This window comes from Budorcas taxicolor, chromosome 1, assembly GCF_023091745.1.
Source record: "Budorcas taxicolor isolate Tak-1 chromosome 1, Takin1.1, whole genome shotgun sequence".
NCBI lineage: Eukaryota > Metazoa > Chordata > Mammalia > Artiodactyla > Bovidae > Budorcas > Budorcas taxicolor.
In genome coordinates this window covers 171,265,708-171,289,542 of record NC_068910.1, presented here as the reverse complement: position 1 = coordinate 171,289,542, position 23,835 = coordinate 171,265,708, and the positions used below count along the sequence as shown (strand labels likewise).

General features: G+C 36.2%; 1 protein-coding gene across 1 annotated transcript in view; it reads right to left on the bottom strand.

Moving 5' to 3' along the window:
* IFT80 (intraflagellar transport 80) overlaps positions 1 to 23,835 on the bottom strand; it is a 118,598-nt gene that overhangs the window by 16,127 nt on the left and 78,636 nt on the right. Inside the window, exons 11-17 of the mRNA XM_052640738.1 lie at positions 21,364 to 21,527; positions 16,424 to 16,488; positions 14,654 to 14,789; positions 14,104 to 14,251; positions 12,839 to 13,010; positions 8,434 to 8,523; positions 8,170 to 8,342 (exon numbers count right to left, since the gene is read on the bottom strand). Of these exons, the coding sequence (XP_052496698.1) occupies positions 8,170 to 8,342; positions 8,434 to 8,523; positions 12,839 to 13,010; positions 14,104 to 14,251; positions 14,654 to 14,789; positions 16,424 to 16,488; positions 21,364 to 21,527 (948 nt within the window). The remainder of the gene's footprint in view (positions 1 to 8,169; positions 8,343 to 8,433; positions 8,524 to 12,838; positions 13,011 to 14,103; positions 14,252 to 14,653; positions 14,790 to 16,423; positions 16,489 to 21,363; positions 21,528 to 23,835) is intronic.

Sequence of the window (23,835 nt, the reverse complement as noted above, 5' to 3'; positions counted from 1 at the left end):
TACTGTTTGGGTCTCCTTGTAGTCCAAGGGACTCTCAAGAGTCTCATCCAACACCACAGTTCAAAGGCATCAATTCTTTGGTGTTCAGCTTTGTTTATAGTCCAACTCTCACATTCATACATGACTACTGGAAAAACCATAGCTTTGACTAGATGGACTTTTGTTGGGAAAGTAATGTCTCTGCTTTCTAATATGCTGTCTAGGTTGGTCATAACTTTCCTTCCAAGAAGCAAGCATCTTTTAATTTCATGGCTGCAGTCACTATCTGCAGTGATTTTGGAGCCCAAGAAAATAAAGTCTGCCACTGTTTCCCCATCTATTTGCCATGAAGTGATGAGACCAGATGCCATGATCTTAGTTTTCTGAATGTTGACCTTCAAGCCAAGTTTTTTACTCTCCTCTTTCACTTTCATCAAGAGGTTCTTTAGTTCTTCACTTTCTGCCATAAGGGTGGTGTCATCTGCATATCTGAGGTTATTGAGATTTCTCCTGGGAATCTTGATTCCAGCTTGTGCTTCATCCAGTCCAGCATTTCTCATGATGTACTCTGCATAGAAGTTAAATAAGCAGGGTAACAATATACAGCCTTGATGTACTCCTTTCCAGATTAGGAACCAGTCTGTTGTTCCATGTCCAGTTTTAACTCTTGCTTCCTGACCCGCATACAAATTTCTCAGGAGGTTCATGACATTGTGCAGGAGGCAGGGATCAAGACCATCCCCAAGAAAAAGAAGTGCAAAAAGGCAAAATGGTTGTCTGAGGACGCCTTACAAATAGCTGTGAAAAGAAGAGAAGCAAAAGGCAAAGGAGAAAAGGAAAGATATACCCATTTGAATGCAGAGTTCCAAAGAGTAGCAAGGAGAGACAAGAAAGCCTTCCTCGGTGATCAATGCAAAGAAATAGAGGAAAACAACAGAATGGGAAAGACTAGAGATCTCTTCAGGAAAATTAGAGATACCAAGGGAACATTTCATGCAAAATGGGCACAATAAAGGACAGAAATGGTATGGACCTAACAGAAGCAGAAGATATTAAGAAGAGGTGGCAAGAATACACAGAAGAATTATATAAAAAAGATCTTCATGACCCAGATAATCACAATGGTATGATCACTCACCTAGAGCCAGACATCCTGGAATGCGAAGTCAAGTGGGCCTTAGGAAGCATCCCTACCAACAAAGCTAGAGGAAGTGATGGAATTCCAGTTGAGCTATTTCAAATCCTCAAAGATGATGCTGTGAAAGCGCTGCACTCTATATGCCAGCAAATTTGGAAAATAAGCTTTTTTTTATGCCATTATGTCAGCACTGGCCACAGGACTGGAAAAGGTCAGTTTTCATTCCAATCCCAATGAAAGGCAATGCCAAAGAATGCTCAAACTACTGCACAATTGCACTCATCTCACATGCTAGCAAAGTAATGCTCAAAATTCTCCAAGCCAGGCTTCAACAGTATGTGAACCATGAACTTCCAGATGTTCAAGCTGGATTTCGAAAAAGCAGAAGAACCAGAGATCAAACTGCCAACATCCACTGAATCATCGAAAAAGCGAGAGAGTTCCAGAAAAACATCTATTTCTGCTTTATTGACTAAGCCAAAGTCTTTGACTGTGGATCACAACAAACTGTGGAATATCTTTGTAGATGGGGATTATTCTACTTTCTAAGCAGGCCATTCTTTGGACTATGTTCTTATAAGTTTATTTCTATACTGGATCCAAGTATTTATACGTCTTACTCCTACTTTTTATATTAGTCCTAACATTTAATATCGAACTGTCATCTCAGACTTTGTCAGTTTTGTTCATTGCTGTATCCCCAGTGCCTAAAACCTGGCACATTAGAGACACTCAATAAATATTTAAAGAATGAACAATAGCTACTATTTATTGAAGGTTTACTATGTATCAGGCAGTAAGCTAAGAGAGTTTCACATGCTATTTTACTTAACCCTGACAACAAACATGTGTTTCTTGTAATTATCATCATTTTAAACACAAGGAAATTGAGGCTTACGGAGCCTCAGTAACCTGTCCAAGATCACAAGACTAATATGTGCAGAATCAGAAATCAGAAATCAAACCCAGGTCTTATTCCAAAGCTCCCAGTCTTAACCACTACATTTGTCTTTGTCCCATTTAGCAGCCTTTTTGAACGAGTCATTAAAAGTGACCATACATTTTACCAAAAGACTGTTATTGTTGTTGTTTTAAATGGATTACCATGTAATATCTAAATATCCCTAGTATGGCAGACACTCATTAAATATCTGCTGAATGAATGAATATGCAATAGGAACAAATATTCCAACTGATTTCAAAAATAGCTGTATAATCTGGAAACGAAGACAATACATAAAGTTTCTTGAGAGTTTTGTAGCAATTATAATTACTTCTGCTGATTATTTGAAGTCATTCTTACCCAGTCTTTGATATTTTGCTAAAAATGATGGGAAACTAACGGTTTCATTTAAGTGAGTCAGGGGTCAAGAGTGACATGATCAGATTTCCACTGTGAATAGATCACTGTGAGTACAATGTGATAAATGGATATGAAAAGGACAAAGTAGATGTAGAGATAATGTTATACCAAGAAAAACTTGGATCAGCTTAGACAAGGGTGCTGGTGGTAAAGAGGATGAGCGCTACAGGGTAAAGGAAAATGTCAAAAGTAACTCCTAAATTTCCAGCTTTGGATAGATTGAAAAGATGACAGATTACTTTGGAAGAGGATCAAGTTTATGAGAGAATAAATATAAATTTGAACTCAAACATATGAGACATCCAATGGGAATGCTCAATAGGCAGGTAGATAATTGGATTCTGACAGCAAACATGAGCAAGATAGAGGGCTAGGAAAGATACATATTTGGGAGTCTTAAGTGTATAAATCACGGTTTTGCATTCATTATGTCAGCAAATCTGGAAGACCCAGTAGTGACCACAGGACTGGAAGAAGTCAATCTTCATCCCAATTCCCAAGAAGGGTAGTACCAAAGAATGTGCTAACCATCAGACAATTGCACTCATCTCCCATGCTAGTAAGGTCATGCTTAAAGTCTTGCATGCTAGGCTTCAGCATTATGCAAACCAAGAACTTCCAGATGTCCAAGCTGGGTTTAGAAAAGGAAGGGGAACTAGAGATCAAATTTCCAACATTCGCTGGATCATAGAGAAAGCAAGGGAATTTCAGAAAAACATTATCTCTGTTTCATCGACTATGCTAAAGCCTTTGACTGTGTGGATCATGACAAACTGTGGAAATCTCTTAGAGTGATGGGAATACCAGACCATCGTATCTGTCTCCTGAGAAACCTGTATGTGGGTCAAGAAGCAACAGTTAGAACCCTGTATGGAATAACTGATTGGTTCAACATCAAGAAAGGAGTATGACAGGGCTGTCTTCCGTCACCCTGTTTGTTTAACCTATATGATGAGCACATCATGAGAAATGCTAGGCTGGATGAGTTACAAGCTGGAATCAAGATAGGCAAGAGAAACATCAACAACCTCAGATATACAGAGGAAACCCCTCTAATGGCAAAAAGTGAAGAGGAACTAAAGAGCCTCTTGATGAGGAGAGTGAAAGAGCCAGCTTAAGACTAAATATTAAAAAAAATTTAAGATAATAGCATCCAGCCCCTTTACTGCAAGGCAAATGGAAGGGGAAAAGGTGGAAGCAGTGACAGATTTCCTCTTCTTGGACTCCAAAATCACTGCAAATGGTGACTGCAGCCATGAAATCAGAAGATGATTGCTCCTTGGCAGGAAAGCTATGACAAACCTAGACAGTGATGAAAAGCAGTGACATTACTCTGCCAACAAAGGTCTATCTAGTCGAGGCTATGGTCTTTCGGTCATATACAGTTGTGAGAGCTAGACCGTAAAGAAGGCAGACCACCAAAGAATTGATGCCTTTGAACTGTGGTGCTGGAAAAGACTTCTCAAAGTCCCCTGGATAGCAAGGAGCTCAAACCAGTCAATCTTAAGAGAGATCAACCCTGAATATGCACTGGAAGGACTGATGCTGAAGCTGAAGCTTCAGTATTTTGGTCATCTGATGTAAACAGACAACTCACTAGAGAAGTCCCTGATGCTGGGAAAGATCGAGGGCAGAAGGAGGAGAGGGTGTCAGAGGGTGAGATAATTGGATGGCATCACCGAAGCAATGAACATGAACTTGGGCAAACTCCAGGAGATGGTGAGGGACAGGGAGGCCTGGCATGCTGCAGTCCACGGGGTCACAAAGAGTCAGACATGACTGGGTGACTGAACAACAACAACAAAAAGTGTGTAAATAGTAATTAGAAGCCTTGAATAATGCTTTTTGACCTTTATCAACTTATCAGGCAGGCACAGAGGTCTACCAACATTTTACCAACCCATTGGTTTATAGTTTAGATAAAAAACAGAAAGGAGATGCCAAGTAGATAGGAGGAACAGAGGAGCACCAAGTGTTTGTTTTTCTTTCCCCATTACATCTCTCTGCCCCTCTTGCTTCCCCTCTCCCTGACACCTGATATCTTAAAGCAGGGTCCTATGCTGAAAACTAGAGCAGGGAAAGGAGCAGCATGGAGGGCAGGATATAGGGATAGTAGACAAGATGTGAAATTAACAGCAGAGAGTAAGAATGGTTACATGACATGTCTCAAAGGATCAGAGATTTTTACCGGACAAGTAAAGATGTTTGCCTAGGTATGCTAAGTCGCTTCAGTCATGTCCAACTCTTTGCAACCCCATGGACTGTAGCCCGCCAGGCTCCTCTGTCCATGGGATTCTCCAGGCAAGAATACTGGAGTGGACTGCCATGCCCTCCTCCAGGGGATCTTCCCGACCCAGGGGATAAAACTTATGTCTCCTGCACTGCAGGTAGTTTCTTTACTGCTGAGCCATCACTCACATCCAGACCTAATGAATGTGGAGTTGGAAAGGATAAACTGACTTCATTTGAGATGTAGGCAAGGAGGGTCCTCTGGAAAGACATGATATTCACTTAGGTGAAGGAGGTACAAGAAATGTTCAGAGGGCTGTATTATAGGCCATCAATAGAAACCATCAGAGGCAAACTGCTTCATCAACCTGCTCTGACACTTACACACTGTTACATTCAGTGTTTGCATGGGAAGTGTATGGCAAAATGATTGAGTACTGCATAAAGATTAACAGCATGAAATTAAGTACCTGCTATGTTCATAGATAATATAAAATGATAAAATGTTTTTAATAAAAGAGATAAACATCAATCCTACAGAACAATGTAAGTAGTAGTATCAGCAGTATATACTTTATTGCAGTAATAATAGAAAATTCAGGTCCGCTTTGATATTGGAAGGCTCAGGTTCAAATCCTAGATCTGCCACATACTTACAAATAATCCTCAACTTCTTCATTTGTATAATGTTGTGATAACAAAGTGAGATGATATATGGAAAGCATTGAATACAATTCTGACACATCATAAGCATCAATAAGTAGAAGTGTCACTATTATTAATGACAATAAAATGGAATTCTTAAATAGGTTGTAAGCTTTCTAAAATAAAGATGATTTTTAAAATATTTGTCATATTGTATGGTGTTTAGAATGCTGTATAAGTAGTAATGCCTAAAATTTATCAACATAAATATTTTCTCAAAAGTATCAATTGAGAATATGCTGTAAACACTATTCTTCGCCATTTCTCATGAAACTCATAGTTTAGTAATGATATGTACAATTTTCCATCAGTTCTTTAATATAGTTTAAAAAATATTATTTATACTTTCCAAACTACTTAAATATTTATGAATTATGACTCAATTGAGCTCAAGAACAAAGGCCTATTCATCTTTGTAGAACCTAAAATAGTTTTCACAATCCTTTGTATAGCTAAACAATGACAACAGATTTGTGTAAATAAAGCATTGAAATAGAATGGCTGACCTGTATAAATGTATAAATTAAATAAAGAGACCATAGTATGTCCATACCAAAATCATTTGTTACTTTTGTTAGCCATTTTTATTATTCCTGTTCAAGGGGAAGATAGAGACAAGGTCTCTATAAAAATTCTAATCTAAGAGAATTATAAGGGGCTAGTAATTAAAAAATTAGTGGTTATTTTTAAGCACAGAGAGAGACAAAGATGATGAAAGACATTTTCATGTTGAAAAAATCAACATGCCAACTTTATAACATAGTAACTTCAGGTGTATATAAACACTACAACCTTATTCACTGAGAGATATATACCTGAAGAAAAACAACAGAGAAACATAATATGCCATAGAAAAGAGAAGCTTGCCACTCAGTTTCAGAAAGCAACCTGTCCCAACAGCTAAGCTGGCAGGGAAGGTTACTGACCACTCCTTGATACAAATCCTTTCGTTTGTCTTTCTTAGCTTAACAAATCTTTCCTGGATCCTCTCTCTGGCTGTCTAACTGCTTCATCCCCACCTTTCAGTGAATTTCTCTTCTTTCACCCATCCCGCAAATAGAGTTGATGTGTTCTCACTCCACACATACCCCAGGCAGTTGCATCCATCCTTCTGGCTTCGACTACCATCCGTTTGCTGATGACTCTTAATCTACATCTCTATTTAAAATCTTTCCTGAGATCCATGTCTAATAATCAACTATTATCACATATCTCTAAATAAATATTTCAAATTCAACATCACTTCCAAACCTGCTAATATTCTTACCACCATCTATCCAGTTACTAAAATCAGAAATTCTGGAGCCATCTTAGACTCTCTTTTCTTTTTCACAGACAACATCTAATTAATCATGAGTCACAGATGGCAAAAATCTTTTATCACAGGCTACTCACAAATATGTTCAAGCTGGATTTAGAAAAGGCAGAGGAACCAGAGATCAAATTGCCAACATCCGTTGGATCATTGAAAAAACAAGAGAGTTCCAGAAAAACATCTACTTCTGTTTTATTGACTACGACAAAGACTTTGATTGTATGGATCACCAAAAACTGTGGAAAATTCTTCAAGAGATGGGAGTACCAGATCACCTTACCTGCCTCCTGAGAAATCTGTATGCAGGTCAAGAAGCAACAGCTCTTGAACAGTTCTGGTTCAAGAAGCAACAGAACTAGACATGGAACAATGGACTGGTTCCAAATTGGGAAAGGAGTACGTCAAGGCTGTATATTGTCACCCTGCTTATTTAACCTATATTCAGAGTACATCATGCAAATGTTGGGCTGCATAAAGCAAAGCTGGAATCAAGATTGCCGGGAGAAATACCAATAACCTCAAATATGCAGATGATACCACCCTTATGGTAGAAAGGGAAGAACTAAAGAGCCTCTTGATGAAAGTAAAAGAGGACAGTGAAAAAGCTGGCTTAAAACTCAACATTCAGAAAACTAAGATCATGGCATCTGGTCCCATTACTTCATGGCAAATAGATGGGGAAACAGTGGAAACAGTGACAGACTGTATGTTCTTGGGCTCCAAAATCACTGCAGATGGCGACTGCAACCATGAAATTAAACGACACTTGCTCCTTGGAAGAAAAGTTATGACCAACCTAGACAACATATTAAAAAGCAGAGACATTACTTTGCTGACAAAGGTCTGTCAAGTCAAAGCTATGGTTTTTCCAGTAGTCATGTATGGATATGAGAGTTGAACCACAAAGAAAGCTGAGTGCCAAAGAATTGATGTTTTTGAACTATGGTGTTGGAGAAGACTCTTGAGAGTCCCTTGGACTACAAGGAGATCCAACCAGTCCATCCTAAAGGAAATCAGTCCTGAATATACATTTGAAGGACTGATGCTGAAGCTGAAACTCCAGTACTCTGGCCACATGATGCGAAGAACTGACTCATTTGAACAGACCCTGACACTGGGAAAGATTGAAGGTGGGAGGAGAAGGGGACGACAGAGGATGAGATGGATGGATGGCATCACCATCTCAATGGACATGAGTTTGAGCAAGTTCTGGGAGTTGGTGATGGAGAGGGAAGCCTGGCATGCTGTGGTCCACGGGGTCGCAAAGAGTCGGACACAACTGAGCGACTGAACTGACTCATGAATATAAATGTGAATACATTTTTATATGATATCAGAAAACTCTTAAGTACAATGGAAAATGTAATTTACTAACTGGTAGACAGAAGAATACATTAAGATCAGTCAGGTTTTGGAATTGATGAAAAATGTTTTTATTACCTTTCCCAGTTGTAGAGATTAATATTGATCTGAATTGCTTGATAAACAAGGCCAGCCTGAAGAAGAACAATTTCAGCCTCCTGTATGTTCCCACTAAACATTAATATGTGGGCCATTTTTGATTCTTTAGATGGAAGATTTTTTATAGAATTGATATATTGAACTTTATCAATCTAAAAAAAACGAAAAATATTTGAAATATACAGTAACAAATTACAGTTAAAAACACACACACACACATAAAAGTAAGTAAAAACTATTTACTTCACCGATTGCTGCGTAGGCTATTTCTGCAGTAGTCATATCTTGATTAGCAACTGCCATAGCAGCTAGGCAAGCCCACATGGTTTGTTCCTAAAGTGAAATATGAGAACAATTATTTCAACTACATGGCTGAATTAAAATAAAACAAGGTTATATTTTAATGTAAAATAAAAGATTGCTGAGCCTGGCACTGAAAAAAATAATTTAATAAATTAATGATGTGGAAATTTCATTGTGGCTATGCTGTTATAGACTTAGATTACTATGATATTGAATGGTTTGCCTTGGAAACGAACAGAGATCATTCTGTCGTTTTTGAGATTGTATCCAAGTACTGCATTTCAGACTCTTTTGTTGACCATGATGGCTACTCCATTTCTTCTAAGGGATTCCTGCCCACAGTAGTAGATATAATGGTCATCTGAGTTAAATTCACCCATTCCAGTCCATTTTAGTTTGCTGATTCTTAGAATGTCAACATTCACTCTTGCCATCTCCTGTTTGACCAATTCCAATTTGCCTTGATTCAGGGACCTAACATTCCAGGTTCCTCTGCAATACTGCTCTTTACAGCATCGGACCTTGCTTCTATCACCAGTCACATCCACAACTGAGTATTGTTTTTGCTTTGGCTCCATTCCTTCATTCTTTCTGGAGTTATTTCTTCACTGATCTCCAGTAGCATATTGGGCACCTACTGACCTAGGGAGTTCCTCTTTCAGCATCCTATCATTTTGCCTTTTCATACTGTTCATGGGGTTCTCAAGGCAAAAATACAGAAGTGGTTTGCCATTCCCTTCTCCAGTGGACCACATTCTGTCAGACCTCTCCACTATGAGCCACCCATCTTGGGTGGCCCCACAGGGCATGGCTTAGTTTCATTGAGTTAGACAAGGCTGTGGTCCTACTGTGATTAGATTGACTAGTTTTCTGTGATTATGGTTTCAGTGTGTCTGCCCTCTGATGTCCTCTTGCAACACCTACCATCTTACTTGGGTTTCTCTTACCTTGGACATGGGGAATCTCTTAACTCAGATGACCATTATATCTACTACTGTGCGCAGGAATCCCTTAGAAGAAATGGAGTAGCCATCATGGTCAACAAAAGAGTCTGAAATGCAGTACTTGGATGCAATCTCAAAAATGACAGAATGATCTCTGTTCGTTTCCAAGGCAAACCATCCAATATCAAGGTAATCCAAGACTATGCCCCAAGCAGTAATGCTGAAGTTGAACGGTTCTATGAAGACCTACAAGACCTTTTAGAACTAACACCCAAAAAAGATGTCCTTTTCATTATAGGGGACAGGAATGCAAAAGTGGGAAGTCAAGACACACCTGGAGTAACAGGCAAATTTGGCCTTGGAGTACGGAATGAAGAAGGGCAAAGGCTAATAGAGTTTAGCCAAGAGAATGCACTTGTCATAGCAAACACCCTCTTCCAACAACACAAGAGAAGATTCTACACATGGACATCACCAGATGGTCAACACTAAAATCAGATTGATTATATTCTTTGCAGCCAAAAATGGAAAAGCTCTACACAGTCAACAAAAACAAGACCAGGATCTGAGTGTGGCTCATATCATGAACTCCTTATTGCCAAATTCAGACTTAAATTCAAGAAAATAGGGAAAACCACTAGACCATTCAGGTATGACCTAAATCAAATCCCTTATGATTATACAGTGGAAGTGAGAAATAGATTTAAGGTACAAGATCTGATAGATAGAGTGCCTGATGAACTATGGAATGAGGTTCATGACATTGTACAGAAGACAGAGATCAAGACCATCCCCATGGAAAAGAAATGCAAAAAAGCAAAATGGCTGTCTGAGGAGGCCTTAGAGCTGTGAAAAGAAGAGAAACGAAAACAAAGGAGAAAAGGAAAGATATAAGCATCTGAATGCAGAGTCCCAAAGAATAGCAAGGAGAGATAAGAAAGCCTTCCTCAGCGATCAATGCAAAGAAATAGGGGAAAACAACAGAATGGGAAAGACTAGAGATCTCTTCAAGAAAATCAGAGATATCAAGGGAACATTTCATGCAAAATGGGCTCGATAAAGGACAGAAATGGTATGGACTTAACAGAAGCAGAAGATATTAAGAAGAGGTGGCAAGAATACACAGAAGAACTGTACAAAAAGATCTTCACAACCAAGATAATCACGATGGTATGATCATTCACCTAGAGCCAGACATCCTGGAATGTGAAGTCAAGTGGGCCTTAGAAAGCATCACTACGAACAAAGCTAGTGGAAGTGACGGAATTCCAGTTGAGCTATTTCAAATCCTAAAAGATGATGCTGTGAAAGTGCTGCACTCCATATGCCAGCAAATTTGGAAAATTAGTAGTGGCCACAGGACTGGAAAAGGTCGGTTTTCATTCCAATTCCAAAGAAAGGCAATGCTAAAGAATGCTCAAACTACCGCACAATTGCACTCATCTCACATGCTAGGAAAGTAATGCACAAAATTCTCCAAGCCAGGCTTCAGCAGTATGTGATCCATGAACTTCCAGATGTTCACGCTGGTTTTAGAAAAGGCAGAAGAACCAGAGATCAAATTGCCAACATCTGCTGGATCATCGAAAAAGCAAGAAAGTTCCAGAAAATCATCTATTTCTGCTTTATTGACTATGCCAAACCCTTTGACTGTGTGGATCACTATAAACTGTGGAAAACACTTAAGCTGTCTCTTGAGAAACCCATATGCAGGTCAGGAAGCAACAGTTAGAAATGGACATGAAACAACAGACTGGTTCCAAATAGGAAAAGGAGTACGTCAAAGCTGTATATTGTCACCCTGCTTATTTAACTTATATGCAGAGTACATCATGAGAAATGCTGGGCTGCAAGAAGCACAAGCTGGAATCAAGACTGCCAGAAGAAATATCAATAACCTCAGATATGCAGATGACACCACCCTTATGGCAGAAAGTGAAGAGGAACTAAAAAGCCTCTTGATGAAAGTGAAAGAGGAGAGTGAAAAAGTTGGCTTAAACCTCAACATTCAGAAAATGAATATCATGGCATCCGGTCCCATCACTTCATGGGAAATAGATGGAGAAACAGTGGAAACAGTGTCAGACTTTGTTTTTTTGGGGCTCCTCTGCAGATGGTGACTGCAGCCATGAAATTAAAAGATGCTTACTCCTTGGAAGGAAAGTTATGACCAACCTAGATAGCATATTGAAAAGCAGAGACATTACTTTGCCAACAAAGCTCCATCTAGTCAAGGCTATGGTTTTTCCTGTGGTCATGTATGGATGTGAGAGTTGGACTGTGAAGAAAGCTGAGCACCGAAGAATTGATGCTTTTGAACTGTGGTGTTGGAGAAGAGTCTTGAGAGTCCCTTGGACTGCAAGGAGATCCAACCAGTCCATTCTGAAGGAGATCAGCCCTGGGTTTTCTTTGGAAGGACTGATGATAAAGCTGAAACTCCAGTACTTTGGCCACCTCATGTGAAGAGTTGACTCATTGGAAAAGACTCTGATGCTAGGAGGGATTGGGGGCAGGAGGAGAAGGGGATGACAGAGGATGAGATGGCTGGATGGCATCACCGACTCAATGGGCGTGAGTTTGAATGAACTCTGGGGTTGGCGATGGACAGGGAGGCCTGGCGTGCTGTGATTCATGGGGTCGCAAAGAGTTGGACACTATGAACTGAACTGATGCTGTTTACATATTCAAAACACATAGAGAAAGTTTTGAATAAATTTTTTGTGAAATGTTCATTTCTAATTAAAAAAGGTTTACTTTAGAACTTATGATACACATTAATGATAATTCAAGGTTATAAGCCCTCCAGTCTTTTTGATGAGATGTCAAAGAATGCAACTACAGGGAACCAGAGAAAAAGTGAGGTTTTCAGACAATGCTATTAGAGCAGACTGTCATCAATAACACATTGTAAGGAAAACCATCTTAAAGTCCTTTTACAAAAGTGTATTGTAAGATAATTAAACAATGTGAAATAAAAGAGTTCTGTGGTCAAACATGTTCAGAAAATACTTAATTCAACTAGGTTGGAAAATGCTATCTAAAGTAGTGAATGGTTCTTAACCTTAGCTATACAAATGATTTGAGGAACTTAAAAGTATGTCCAGGCTCACTAGATTTAATAAATTAGACCTTGGGGGTAGAACCTGGGAATCTGACTTTTAAATAAAGTTCCATGAAAGGTTTTTATATGTACCAGAAAGAAGAAACTACTCGCTTCTTCAGAGAATAAATCACACAGCAACATCTATCTCTCTCTCATGACATCACTTATTAAAAAAAAGATGTGATCTTGTTGACAATTTTTCCAACCCTTGGCTCTTATGACTTCTCATTTTGCAAAAAGATACTGTATAAACTAATACACAATATATATACAACTGTGGATCTGAAATGTAAAGTACCTTAACAAAACGACAAAGTCTTACAGCATCTTCCCATTTTGAACTGCTTACATATTCGTGGAGAATAGCAGGATATGGTGATATGCTGATGTGAACCAGAGAGCCATCAGCTCTTCTTATAGTTACTTGATTTCCAACAAAACTCACAATATGGGGGTTTTTACTAAATTCACTGTTGAAAAAAGGCAAAATGCAATTTATATTCTGAGCAAAAAATTTCATACAATTTAAATTTGGGAGCTGACCCCAACATACATATGAAATCTACAAAATGCACCCCAAGAAAGTTAATTCCAGGGAGAATGTATATCTTCAAATAAATATTGGAATCTAACTTGCTATGTACACTTAGAGCAAAATATACAAACATTTTAACATGACAAAAATTATTACATATTTGACAACTATGCCTAAAAGCATTTGAAATGATCTTTTTGCCTAAGAATTAAGGTAAATCACACAAATGATTAAAGCACTTAGCTTCAGCTTTTGAAAGTACAAACATTAAAAAGTTGATCCCAAGATTATTTTCTCATAATAACAGGAGGTGAATTTTAAGTAAAGAGACTAACTTCTCTTCATTAGCTAATTTTTTTACATGATGCCTCTCTGGTTTTGCTAATGTGAGCTTGAATATTAAAAATGAACTCAAAATAGATTTGAAAGTTAAACTAAGATTTGGCATTGAGAAGCCTTTGTATTCCTAGTTTGCCAAGAATAAGAGATCTCCCTGCCATTTCTTAGAGAATTTAGGAATATAAATACATTTTATTTTCTGAAGAATGTAAAATTAAAAAAAAACTTTTAAATAACTTTATGTATTTTTTCTATATTTAATATCAATTTTAAATTCAATTCTAGAGATACATTCATTCCTGAGAGTTTCAAGGTCAATGATAAAATGGGAAAGAGTAAAGGCTGTCATAAAATTGTACATCACAGAAAAATATTGAGTGCCTAAAATAAAATAATTAAACCACATTGAAAAAACTACCTGAGTTTCCATTAAACAACAGTAAACCTGAAAATCATGTAAGAAAAAATTATATCCATTTAAGAAACATATAAATAAATAGTATTACATCAATACAACACTTTCAACTTCATTCTGTCACTTAAATGTCATTAAATTAGCTTTAGCTGAATAATTTATTTAACTAAATAACATAAAAGATTATTTTGTAGGAATGAAATTAGAAGCAAGAATACAACACTCTGTTAGTTTTATTGATGACAATAAACAATCCCACACAGTAAAATGTTACCTTGCATCCCTTTCATATAATGTTTTAGGCAAAATGTCTCTGTCCACATAAACCGTATTGGGGTAATACCACACTGTAAATCGAGTATCTTGAAGTCCACAAAGGATATTGCACGTATCACTCCATGCCAAAGTATGCACCATTGTTCCTTATGTTAAAAAGAATATTAATGTATTATTTCCATTATATAAGTATTTAAAACCTATCTTTAAAATTAGCTGATGTATAAGACCACAACTAACTGCTGGTAGGTATGAGTATTTTATGATGGTGAAAACGTGCAAAAATGCACATAAAAATTTATGGAAATATTTGAGCATTTTACCCAGAACTATTATATTTTCAATCTGCATGTCTTTTGTTCAATGCCAATTTAGTTGCAGCAGCTAAAGACTTGCTATCAAAATGGAATTAAATAGCTAAGAAATATTAGGAGACCAAAGCATTATTCATAGATTCATTCAAACAAGTAAGCTATTTAGTATAATATAGAGTAGATCTAAGAATACTGAAAATAATAAAAAATTTAAGTGTATTACAATTATTTTACCAAGTTTGATAATCTGTTCTTCCTTCCCGAATCGTTTCACTGAAGTGATATAGAGATCTCTATTTTTATCAATGAAAGCAATTTTTCTATCATTGGTGAGTCCCTTTTGATCCAGAGCAATTTCCAAAACTTCATTCTAAAATGTTTAAAGAATGAAAATTCTGGATTAGTTTTAGTGCTTACACCAGATTATTTTAATTGTTTACTTACAAGAACATATGTTTATTTTAAGATCAATTAAATATCATTTACCTACTTATAATGGTAAAATGTCCCTGCTAAATAACTTAACTGCTAATATACAAATAATTCAAAAGCTAAAGTGTAATTACTTGTTTTTTAATTTACAAGGGAAAAATGCCAGTTAGAACACCATAAAATAATGTAATCTTTGAAACTCTATAAACTGAAATACACTTCCATTTGTATCCATCATTTGGGTACAAGTTAAACAAATTTTGATACATCCATAAAATGTTATACTTATGGCAGGAAGAAGGACTGCATAAGTACTTTTATCTACTGATATGGAAAAATTTCCAGAAATAGAATGTTGCATGAGAAAAGCAAAGTGCAGACTTATATGTCATCTTTGTGTAAAAGAAAAAGGGACATATACCCATTTTGTCCATGTATGCACTAAAAACCTCTGGAAGGGTAAAAGGAGATTAATAATGATGGCTACTTATTCGGTGGAAAGGAACTAAACTGACAGGTGCAGCAGGAATAGTTTTTCACTGACTGCTTTTCCATTTCTGAACCACTGACTGTATTTGTTATTCAACTAATAATTACAAAAAGAAAAAAATAAAATATAGGGTAACACCTCACTAGTAGTACTGAACAGTAGAGTTAAAAACATCTTTAACCCTAATATATCACTTATTGGAGGATAATTCAATGGAATGGTGCCATTTATTTGTATTAAGGCTAAAAGTCAGAAACTAATAAACAGCTCGCAATTCAGGATTTTTTTCAGTTTAACTACATTCTTAAAACCTAAAAAAAAGGGCTAGACCAGGTCAATGGAAAAAGTGTAAGCTGTATCGAGGTATAAACACATTTTTATTTACTGATACTATATGTGCTAAAAGTTTAATCAAGATAGAATATTTTATTGAAAAGCAGTAAAGAGGGACTTCTCTGGTGGTCCAGTGGTTAAAAATTCACCTGCCAAAGCAGGGGACATGAATTTGATCCCTGGTCCAGAAACTAAGAATCCACATGCTGTGGGGTAACGAACTCACAACTACTGAGCCCATGCACTGCAATTACTGAAGTCCATGTGCCTTAACTAGAGAAACCCCGTGCACAGCAATGAAGAATGAGCACAGTCAAAAATAAATAAAACAAATAATAATTTTTTAAAAAGGAGTAAAGAGCTTGAACAAAAACATACGTCAGATTCTTCCATTCAATTAATTTGCATACATATAGATTTCCATTACAGAATTTAATAGTGCTTTATCTTTAGGACATTTTTAGGCAAAATACTCTAAGAATGCATACTGGTTTTAAATATAAAACTAATCTCCATGTTTTCCTCCTTAAAATGAAAACATTAATTCTGCTCCTAGTGTTTTGTTTTTAATTTTTGTTTTCTGGCCACACCATGGAGCACATGGAACTCTGCTAATTAAGGATCAAACTCATGCTCCTTGCAATGGATGTGCAAAGTCTTAACCACTGGACTACCAGGGAAGTCTGAAAACATTGATTTTGAGAAGAAGTAAGTAACTATTTACATTAAACATAGCTAATATCCATCACCTTATGAGAAAGAAACTTCCCGTCTCCCATTGGTTTTCCGGTTGATGCCTCAAAGAGGAAGATTACTTGAAAAAAAGTAAAGCATTAATCACCACATTACATTAGAATTTTTACTGGCAAATTTCTATGGAGCTATCATAATCCTAATGAGAAATTATTTAACTCTTTGGACCACAGCATACCTATCAGCACTGAAGAGCAGCAGCCATCAAATTCCTAGTTAGTAATAAGGTCATATTTCTCAGTGGAACCAAACATGTCTTCCTAAAATATACATTCCCTAATTAGAATTATTATTAATGGTATGGAATCAATGTACCACAGGATCAAAAATGGCAAGTCCAAATCTGGATGCAGTTTGTAATTTTCATAACTCTGATTTAGACCAACAGAACAACCCAGACAATCATTTCACAAAGGAAAAATGTATTGAATGCCTACTATACTACCAGGAAATTTTGTAGTGATGAGTTCCCTGTGGTCAGTACACTACTGTGTGATAATTTGTGTGGTCTTTGCCTCGGGTTCCTGACACAGGTCTTCCACAACCCTTGGAATTTTCTGAGTCACAGGAATGTCTTTGTTATGCTAATAGAGAGATTCTGGGTGATTCCCTAGATAGCTTCAGGATCGCTATAGGGTCACCAGAAAGACCAAGCATATGATTATAGAGTTTGGACTTTCAATTCCCTGAAATAGGTTTTTGTGTGTTCAGTCGCTCAGTCGTGCCTAACTCTTTACAACCCTATGGAGTATAGCCCACCAGACTCCTCTGTCCATGGGGTTCTCCAGGCAAGAATACTGGAGTGGGTTGCCATTTCCTCCTCCAGGGGATCTTCCCAACCCAGGTACTGAATCTGAGTCTCCTGTGTCTCCTGCATTAGCAGGCGGATTCTTTACCATTGAGCAACTTGATGTTCAACCTCACTACACTGATGCAAAGGCTCTTGCCTGGATCATCAATATGGTGCCAAATCAAAGAGTCTATTTTTAGTCAAGAATCTACTTTTAGTCTTGACCTCCCAGGAGCACTGGATACTCCTGACCATCCTCTTTCTTGAAACTCCTATGTGAGCTACCAAAAAACACCATTTTCTCCTGATTCTTTCCTATTTTGGACCATCCCTTATTCTCTTTTTGCTAGTTCTTCCTTCTTTGGTGATCCCTGTTCCTAGGTTTTGTTTTAGGTCACCTTTTCATGCTATATACTTTCCTGGATTATTTTCATGACATCAATCATTATCTAAAAAATGGTAACTCAAAGTTCTCTATTTCCAATCCCATCTTTCTCAGATATTCCGAGTAGGCCAAGTTGTAAAAATTATTGGAGATATGTACTGAAGAAGCCAGGAACAAAAGCGGCCTCTGCTCTTTCTCTGTTTCATCAAAGGCTTCTCCTAGTGTCATAAGTGACAGAGATATTGCCCACTACTTTTTGCTCTTTGAAGACTGTCAGTGCTTTAGTGATTCTCTTTAAGTAATTCCCAAATTACTCCAGCTCAAGATTCATCTCCAACTGAATTATTTCATATGACTGAACACACACAAAGAATTACAAAAACGAAAAGACAGAAGTGACACGAGTAGTCAGCAAAAAAAATTGGACAATTTATACAGATCATAAAACTGCTAATATATGTATAACATATTTAATTTCCAGAGGATCATACTTTTAGTATATTGATTTATAGCTGTTAGTAAACCTTAGGATGTTAAGTTTGAGGTCACTGGCTATATTCACAGAGGAAATCATGTCTTCACAATAAGTTATGTTCTAAAATTGCCAATCTAGCTGTTAAAAATAAAAAAGAAAAATACTGTTATAGAATTTTTAACTAAGTATAGAAACAAAAATAGAAAAATTTGACTTCCATTTAAAAAAATGCTTTGGGTATAACTAAGCCCAGTTATTTTCATAGCTATATAAACTAACTTTTTAAAAAAGTAAGTTTTCCATCCTTTTGTTGACCGCACATATTATAAAGAGCTGGAGGTATATGGATGAATTTGTCTAATTTCCACAACTGGAGGTGACCCTGATTCAGTGGGAGGCTGGACCTGTATTTTAATTTAAATACGCAACAGAAACTGGCAGATTGGACAACTAAGGAGCTGGGAGCTGAAAGAGTTGCTTCTAAATCTAAGTAACTGCTCTCTAACTTCGCCTTCCTCTACCCAGACTTTTGTTTCAAAGAATCACTCACAATGACATCATGGTGAATCCATGCAAGGTGGATGAGGAGAAGAAGCAAAAGCAATACTCTTATTCCTTAATCATAAGGAGTACCTACCCTAATCATATGTGCCTCTACTTCTTAATCATAATCAAATGCACTTACACATTAATTGAGCACCTACTAAACTGACTGATAATAACATAAGACCACTAGGCCTGGTTCAAAGAATCGTGCCTGTAAAGGAACTCCCAAGTCAGGAAGGAACCACTGATTTCATACATGAATAGTCCTCTTGAAAGAAAATTTTTACAGGTTGAAGATTCCAGGTACTTCACTTGTGCTTTCTATTATTAGTGTATATCTCTATCTGCTGCTGCTGCTGCTAAGTCGCTTCAGTTGTGTCCAATCCTGTGCGGCCCCACAGATGGCAGCCCACTAGGCTCCCCTGTCCCGGGGATTCTCCAGGCAAGAAACTGGAGTGGGTCGCCATTTCCGTCTCCAATGCATGAAAGTGAAAAGTCAAAGTGAAGTCGCTCGGTCGTGTCCGACCCTTAGCGACCCCATGGACTGCAGCCTACCAGGCTCCTCCGTCCATGGGATTTTCCAGGCAAGACTACTGGAGTGGGTTGCCATTGCCTTCTATCGAGCCTTCAGTAATTACTAGTTTCTTTAAAAATAAGAAAACTATTTTCCTGCTCATTTTTCTATCAGTTCTACAGTAATTTTAGTTTTAGTTTTTAAAATTTTCTGTTTATGGCAGGATGATATAACATGATTATTTTGTTCAACAAAGTTTATGTGAGTAATTTATTTGCATGTAAATCTATAATTCCGAAAATGTTCATAATTCTTTTTGGCTCTAAAATTCTATGAATTATCAATGGCTTAAATGATAATGTTTCAGATGTGAATTAACTATAGGAAAATTCAGAATAAGGTATATTCAGTTGGAAACATACATACCTTATTACAGCTTCCATCTAAAATATGTTATGTTGAATAAGTAAAGTATAGAAACTTCATAGTGATCACTGGGATTTTCAAATTTAAGTTCACTGAAGACAAAAATCTGACTTCCAAATTATTAACAATTACACACCCATCTTAAATCTGTCTGCTGTCTAGATTCTGCTTTATTTCATTTCATTTCATTCTCTTTCCTCTTTTAGACAGGAAGGAAGTCCTTTAAAAACAAAACAATTACCAAATGCCCTCTCTCAGAGAACGCCTGAGGCATAAAGAGAGACAATAATAGCTCTGTTTAGAATTATCTTTTCTACCAGAATGAGAGGTGGTGCTATCTGAAAGTACTGAAAATTTAAAAGTGGGACAGTTTTCTAGATCCAAAATTAGGTGTTCCATGAACTAACAAAATTAACAGCCAGGTCATACCTTTTTTTAACATGTCACAGCAATGAATATTTAGCCCAATATGTATTAACAGAGAAGAACAATTATTCTGTATCTTACCACTAGGCTTTAAGGATACCTCACTCTCACTCTCATCTCATTAGTTCTTTTTCCTCTTACTCATTTCTAAATATTGATGTGCTCAGCCACTGGTCTTCTCTGTCTATATTCACTTTCTAGGTGACTTCATGCCATGGCACCATCTACACATCAATGACTCCCAGATTCATATCTCATCTCCAACTCTCTCCTGAGCCCTGGATTTGTTTATTTCATTGTTTCCTCTCCAACCCCTCTTGGACGTCTAGAAAGTATTTAAACTTATCATGACAAAAACAGAACTCTGGGTTTGTGTGACCTACTCAAAACTTCCTCGTTCCCCATCCTTCATTCACCCAGGAAAAATTTTAGGATAATATGCTTGTCTTCACTCTCTCATGCCAGCATCTTTACCATGGCCAAGTCTTTACATGATCTGGCTGCTACTTATCTAACTTTGTGTCTTCTATCACACTCTGCTTAGTTCATGTTGACCTAGTCATAAAGCCTTGTTCCTTTTAAGTACCAATCATTCCCACCCTTGCATTTGCTTTTCCTATACTCACTGCCCTGCCCCAGCTCTAGAATTCTCTATGCCCTCACCCTGCATTAATTTTCTTCACAGCATGTGTCATTAGTTGACTATATTTGCTTGATTATCTGTTTTTCTTAATGCACTTTTATATCCTCAACTTCTAGAAGACTACCTGGCACACAGGAAGCACTCATTATTATTTGCTGGATACATGTTATGATACAGCATTGCCTTAAGAAAACAGTTTTACTCATACTGTGGCATTCTAAAACGCCTGACATACTTAAATTTATTTATAAACAGTAATGTGGCCTAAACTTTTATATGAAAATCAAAAATTATTTGTAACTTTCTCCTACTTCTTTAGTTTAAAAATATGTAAGTATAAAAAATACATGAATATATATAAGCAAAATAAATAGTACCATGAAGCACAATATTTACTATGTTACTAAATAAAGAAAAAGGAAATACTTTCAATAAACTTAAAAATTAACATACATTTTTAGGACTCACAGTCTTGAATTAAAACTATTACTGAACAGCTACTGAATATATAGATTTACTTCTTATCACTAAGCTTTTATGTTGTGACAATATTTATTTGTTCCATCAACTGGAAACAATACGACAACTTTAGTTCTTTAATTCATGATTAGGACAAATTAGAAAGCTCATCATTCTTCCATATAAAGTCAACATATTAATAGATGAGAAAATGAAAGTCAATTGATGAAAATTTTAATAAATTTCATTGAAAATTATAAAAATGCACTTACTTTTTTCATCAGCTTTGTCTTTTATTGCTATGGTATCATTACTCAGAGAGACAGTCTGTGCATTTAGAATATCTGTTCTCATTCCAGGAAATTTTGGAGAGGAAAGGAAGCGCCCTTCATAAGAATATAAATAGATACCACCACCATCTACAAGAAGAAAATGTCTAAAAAATACAGAATAAAGATGTATTCTCAAGTAGGATATACTATAATTTCATTTTTATATTAGAAAATATTTTATGCTTTGGAAATATCTAAATCTTCAATTAAAACAATAATAAGACATAGATATATAAAGAATGAAATATAAAAACCCAAAAAGTCAACATTTCGTTGTTTTGTTTCCTAGGTTTTTGTTTTTTGATGGAGGTAGGAAAAGAAAAATGAAAATGTCCATAATCACATTATAAAGTTTTGATTCCTTTAATATTATAATTCATTTCCTTTCCTAAAGAGGCATATCTATACTAAAGCAATAAAAAAAATCATGTAATTTACAATTCAGTGAATCTTTTAATGACAGATGCTATTTGTTTTATGAAACAGTATTAACACATATTTTACAATAAAAGATTATGCTAAGGATCATTAAATTACAGTATTAGATTAAATACTAGGCAGAGTCTTAAACAGTGAAAACGACTCAAAAATTAACATCAGAATGAGCATTTATTAAAATAAGAAGCTTTGATTTTAAAACAATACCGTAACCATGAATAAATGTATTCATATCTAAAAATCTGTTTTTAGTATCAGGTAGTTGGGTTCATTTGCTGTGATGACAGCTCTATTCAAGACATAGTATCCTGTGTTGTTTATTTATTTATTTATTTATTTATTTTTAAAGCATGTTACTCAGTCATTAGACTGTTCATTTTTTCAGTTATTGGAGGGCTTTCAAAATATAAGCTGATCAAGACTGATTAAATGGCTATTAAATGTAGCTATAACTGCTGCTGCTGCTAAGTCGCTTCAGTCGTGTCCGACTCTGTGCGACCCCACAGACAGCAGCCCACCAGGCTCCATCGTCCCTGGGATTCTCCAGGCAAGAATACTGGAGTAGGTTGCCATTTCCTTCTCCATGTTTATTTTTTAAGTCAAAATGTAAACATTTTATGGCTGTTATTTTTTCCTTTGAAATTTTAAGAACATTACAAAAAAACAATTCAAATAATACAGAGAAAGTAAAAGATCTCTTGCAATCTTCTTACCTCTGTAGAGATAACTTATGGCAAAGTATGGATAGAACTTACTTAACTCTTTCCTGATGGACATTTATTTTATTTCAAATTATTCACTCTTAAAGAATGTCTAAGGTATATACACATCTCTGTATGTTTACATTGCTTATTTCCTTAATATAAATCCTAAAAATGCAATAATTGGATCAAAGGGCATATACTTTTAAAAATTTAACATATGTTGTTAAACTCCCCTTTAAAAGGTTTACTGATTTACACTCATACTATTGCTATATGGGAGAGTCTGTTTCTTCACAGCTGAACATATCATTACTTTTTAAAACTTTATGTTCAAGCTATTAATATCCTTGATTCAGAACTTTTCTTTTTTTTGGATCACACCATCCAGCTTATGGTATCTTAGTTCTCCAACTAGGGATTGAACCCAGGCCCTCAGCAGTGAAAGAGCCAAATCCTAACCACTGGATGGCCAGGGAATTCCCCAGAACTATTTCTTGATTCAAGAATTGCTAACTGTTCCTTTTTGCTGTGGAAACCATTAGGAAATAAACATCAAGACAAACAAAAGTTAGTATACAATGAATACCAAAAATGTACACTTGAATTAAATGAATACTTGAGTACTGCTGCGTGGTTTATTTAATTGAAGGATTTGGCCCTGACACATTATGAAAACAATATTTGCTAATGTTGACAAGTGACACATCATACTAGTATATACTCTTTTTTTGTCTCAGTTATAAAAGCATTTTCTCTTCTAAACAACACACTAAAGTTTTAACTTCCTGTGAATAAACACCATTCCAAGGGGCAAACATTTCTAATGTACAGATATGGCCAGCAATGGTTAGTAAATAAAATATTCTTTAATTATCTAATCATTTACGCTATTAACATATGACTTTACTAAGAGCATATTCAATATGCATTTATAAATACTGTATAAAGAAATAAATTTGGAACTATTCAAGTAAAAAAGAATTTCAAAATTATGGTTTTTTAGATAGCTGACATCTTACCTTTTAACTAGCAAAGATGTCTTTTTGTTTGCAAAATTTATCATATCAATCAATCAATCAATCAATCAATCACTGGTTCAATATCATTAAACACCTGGTAGAAAATCTGATGCAATTATTTTCTTGATCACTCAGGGTCATCAATATGATGATCATACTCTTCAGCAACTGTGCAACTGATAGCTTTGATACTTAGGAGAATCTGTTGGTGCTATGCTTCCTCCATCTTTCCAGCCCTTAGTCAGACGAGC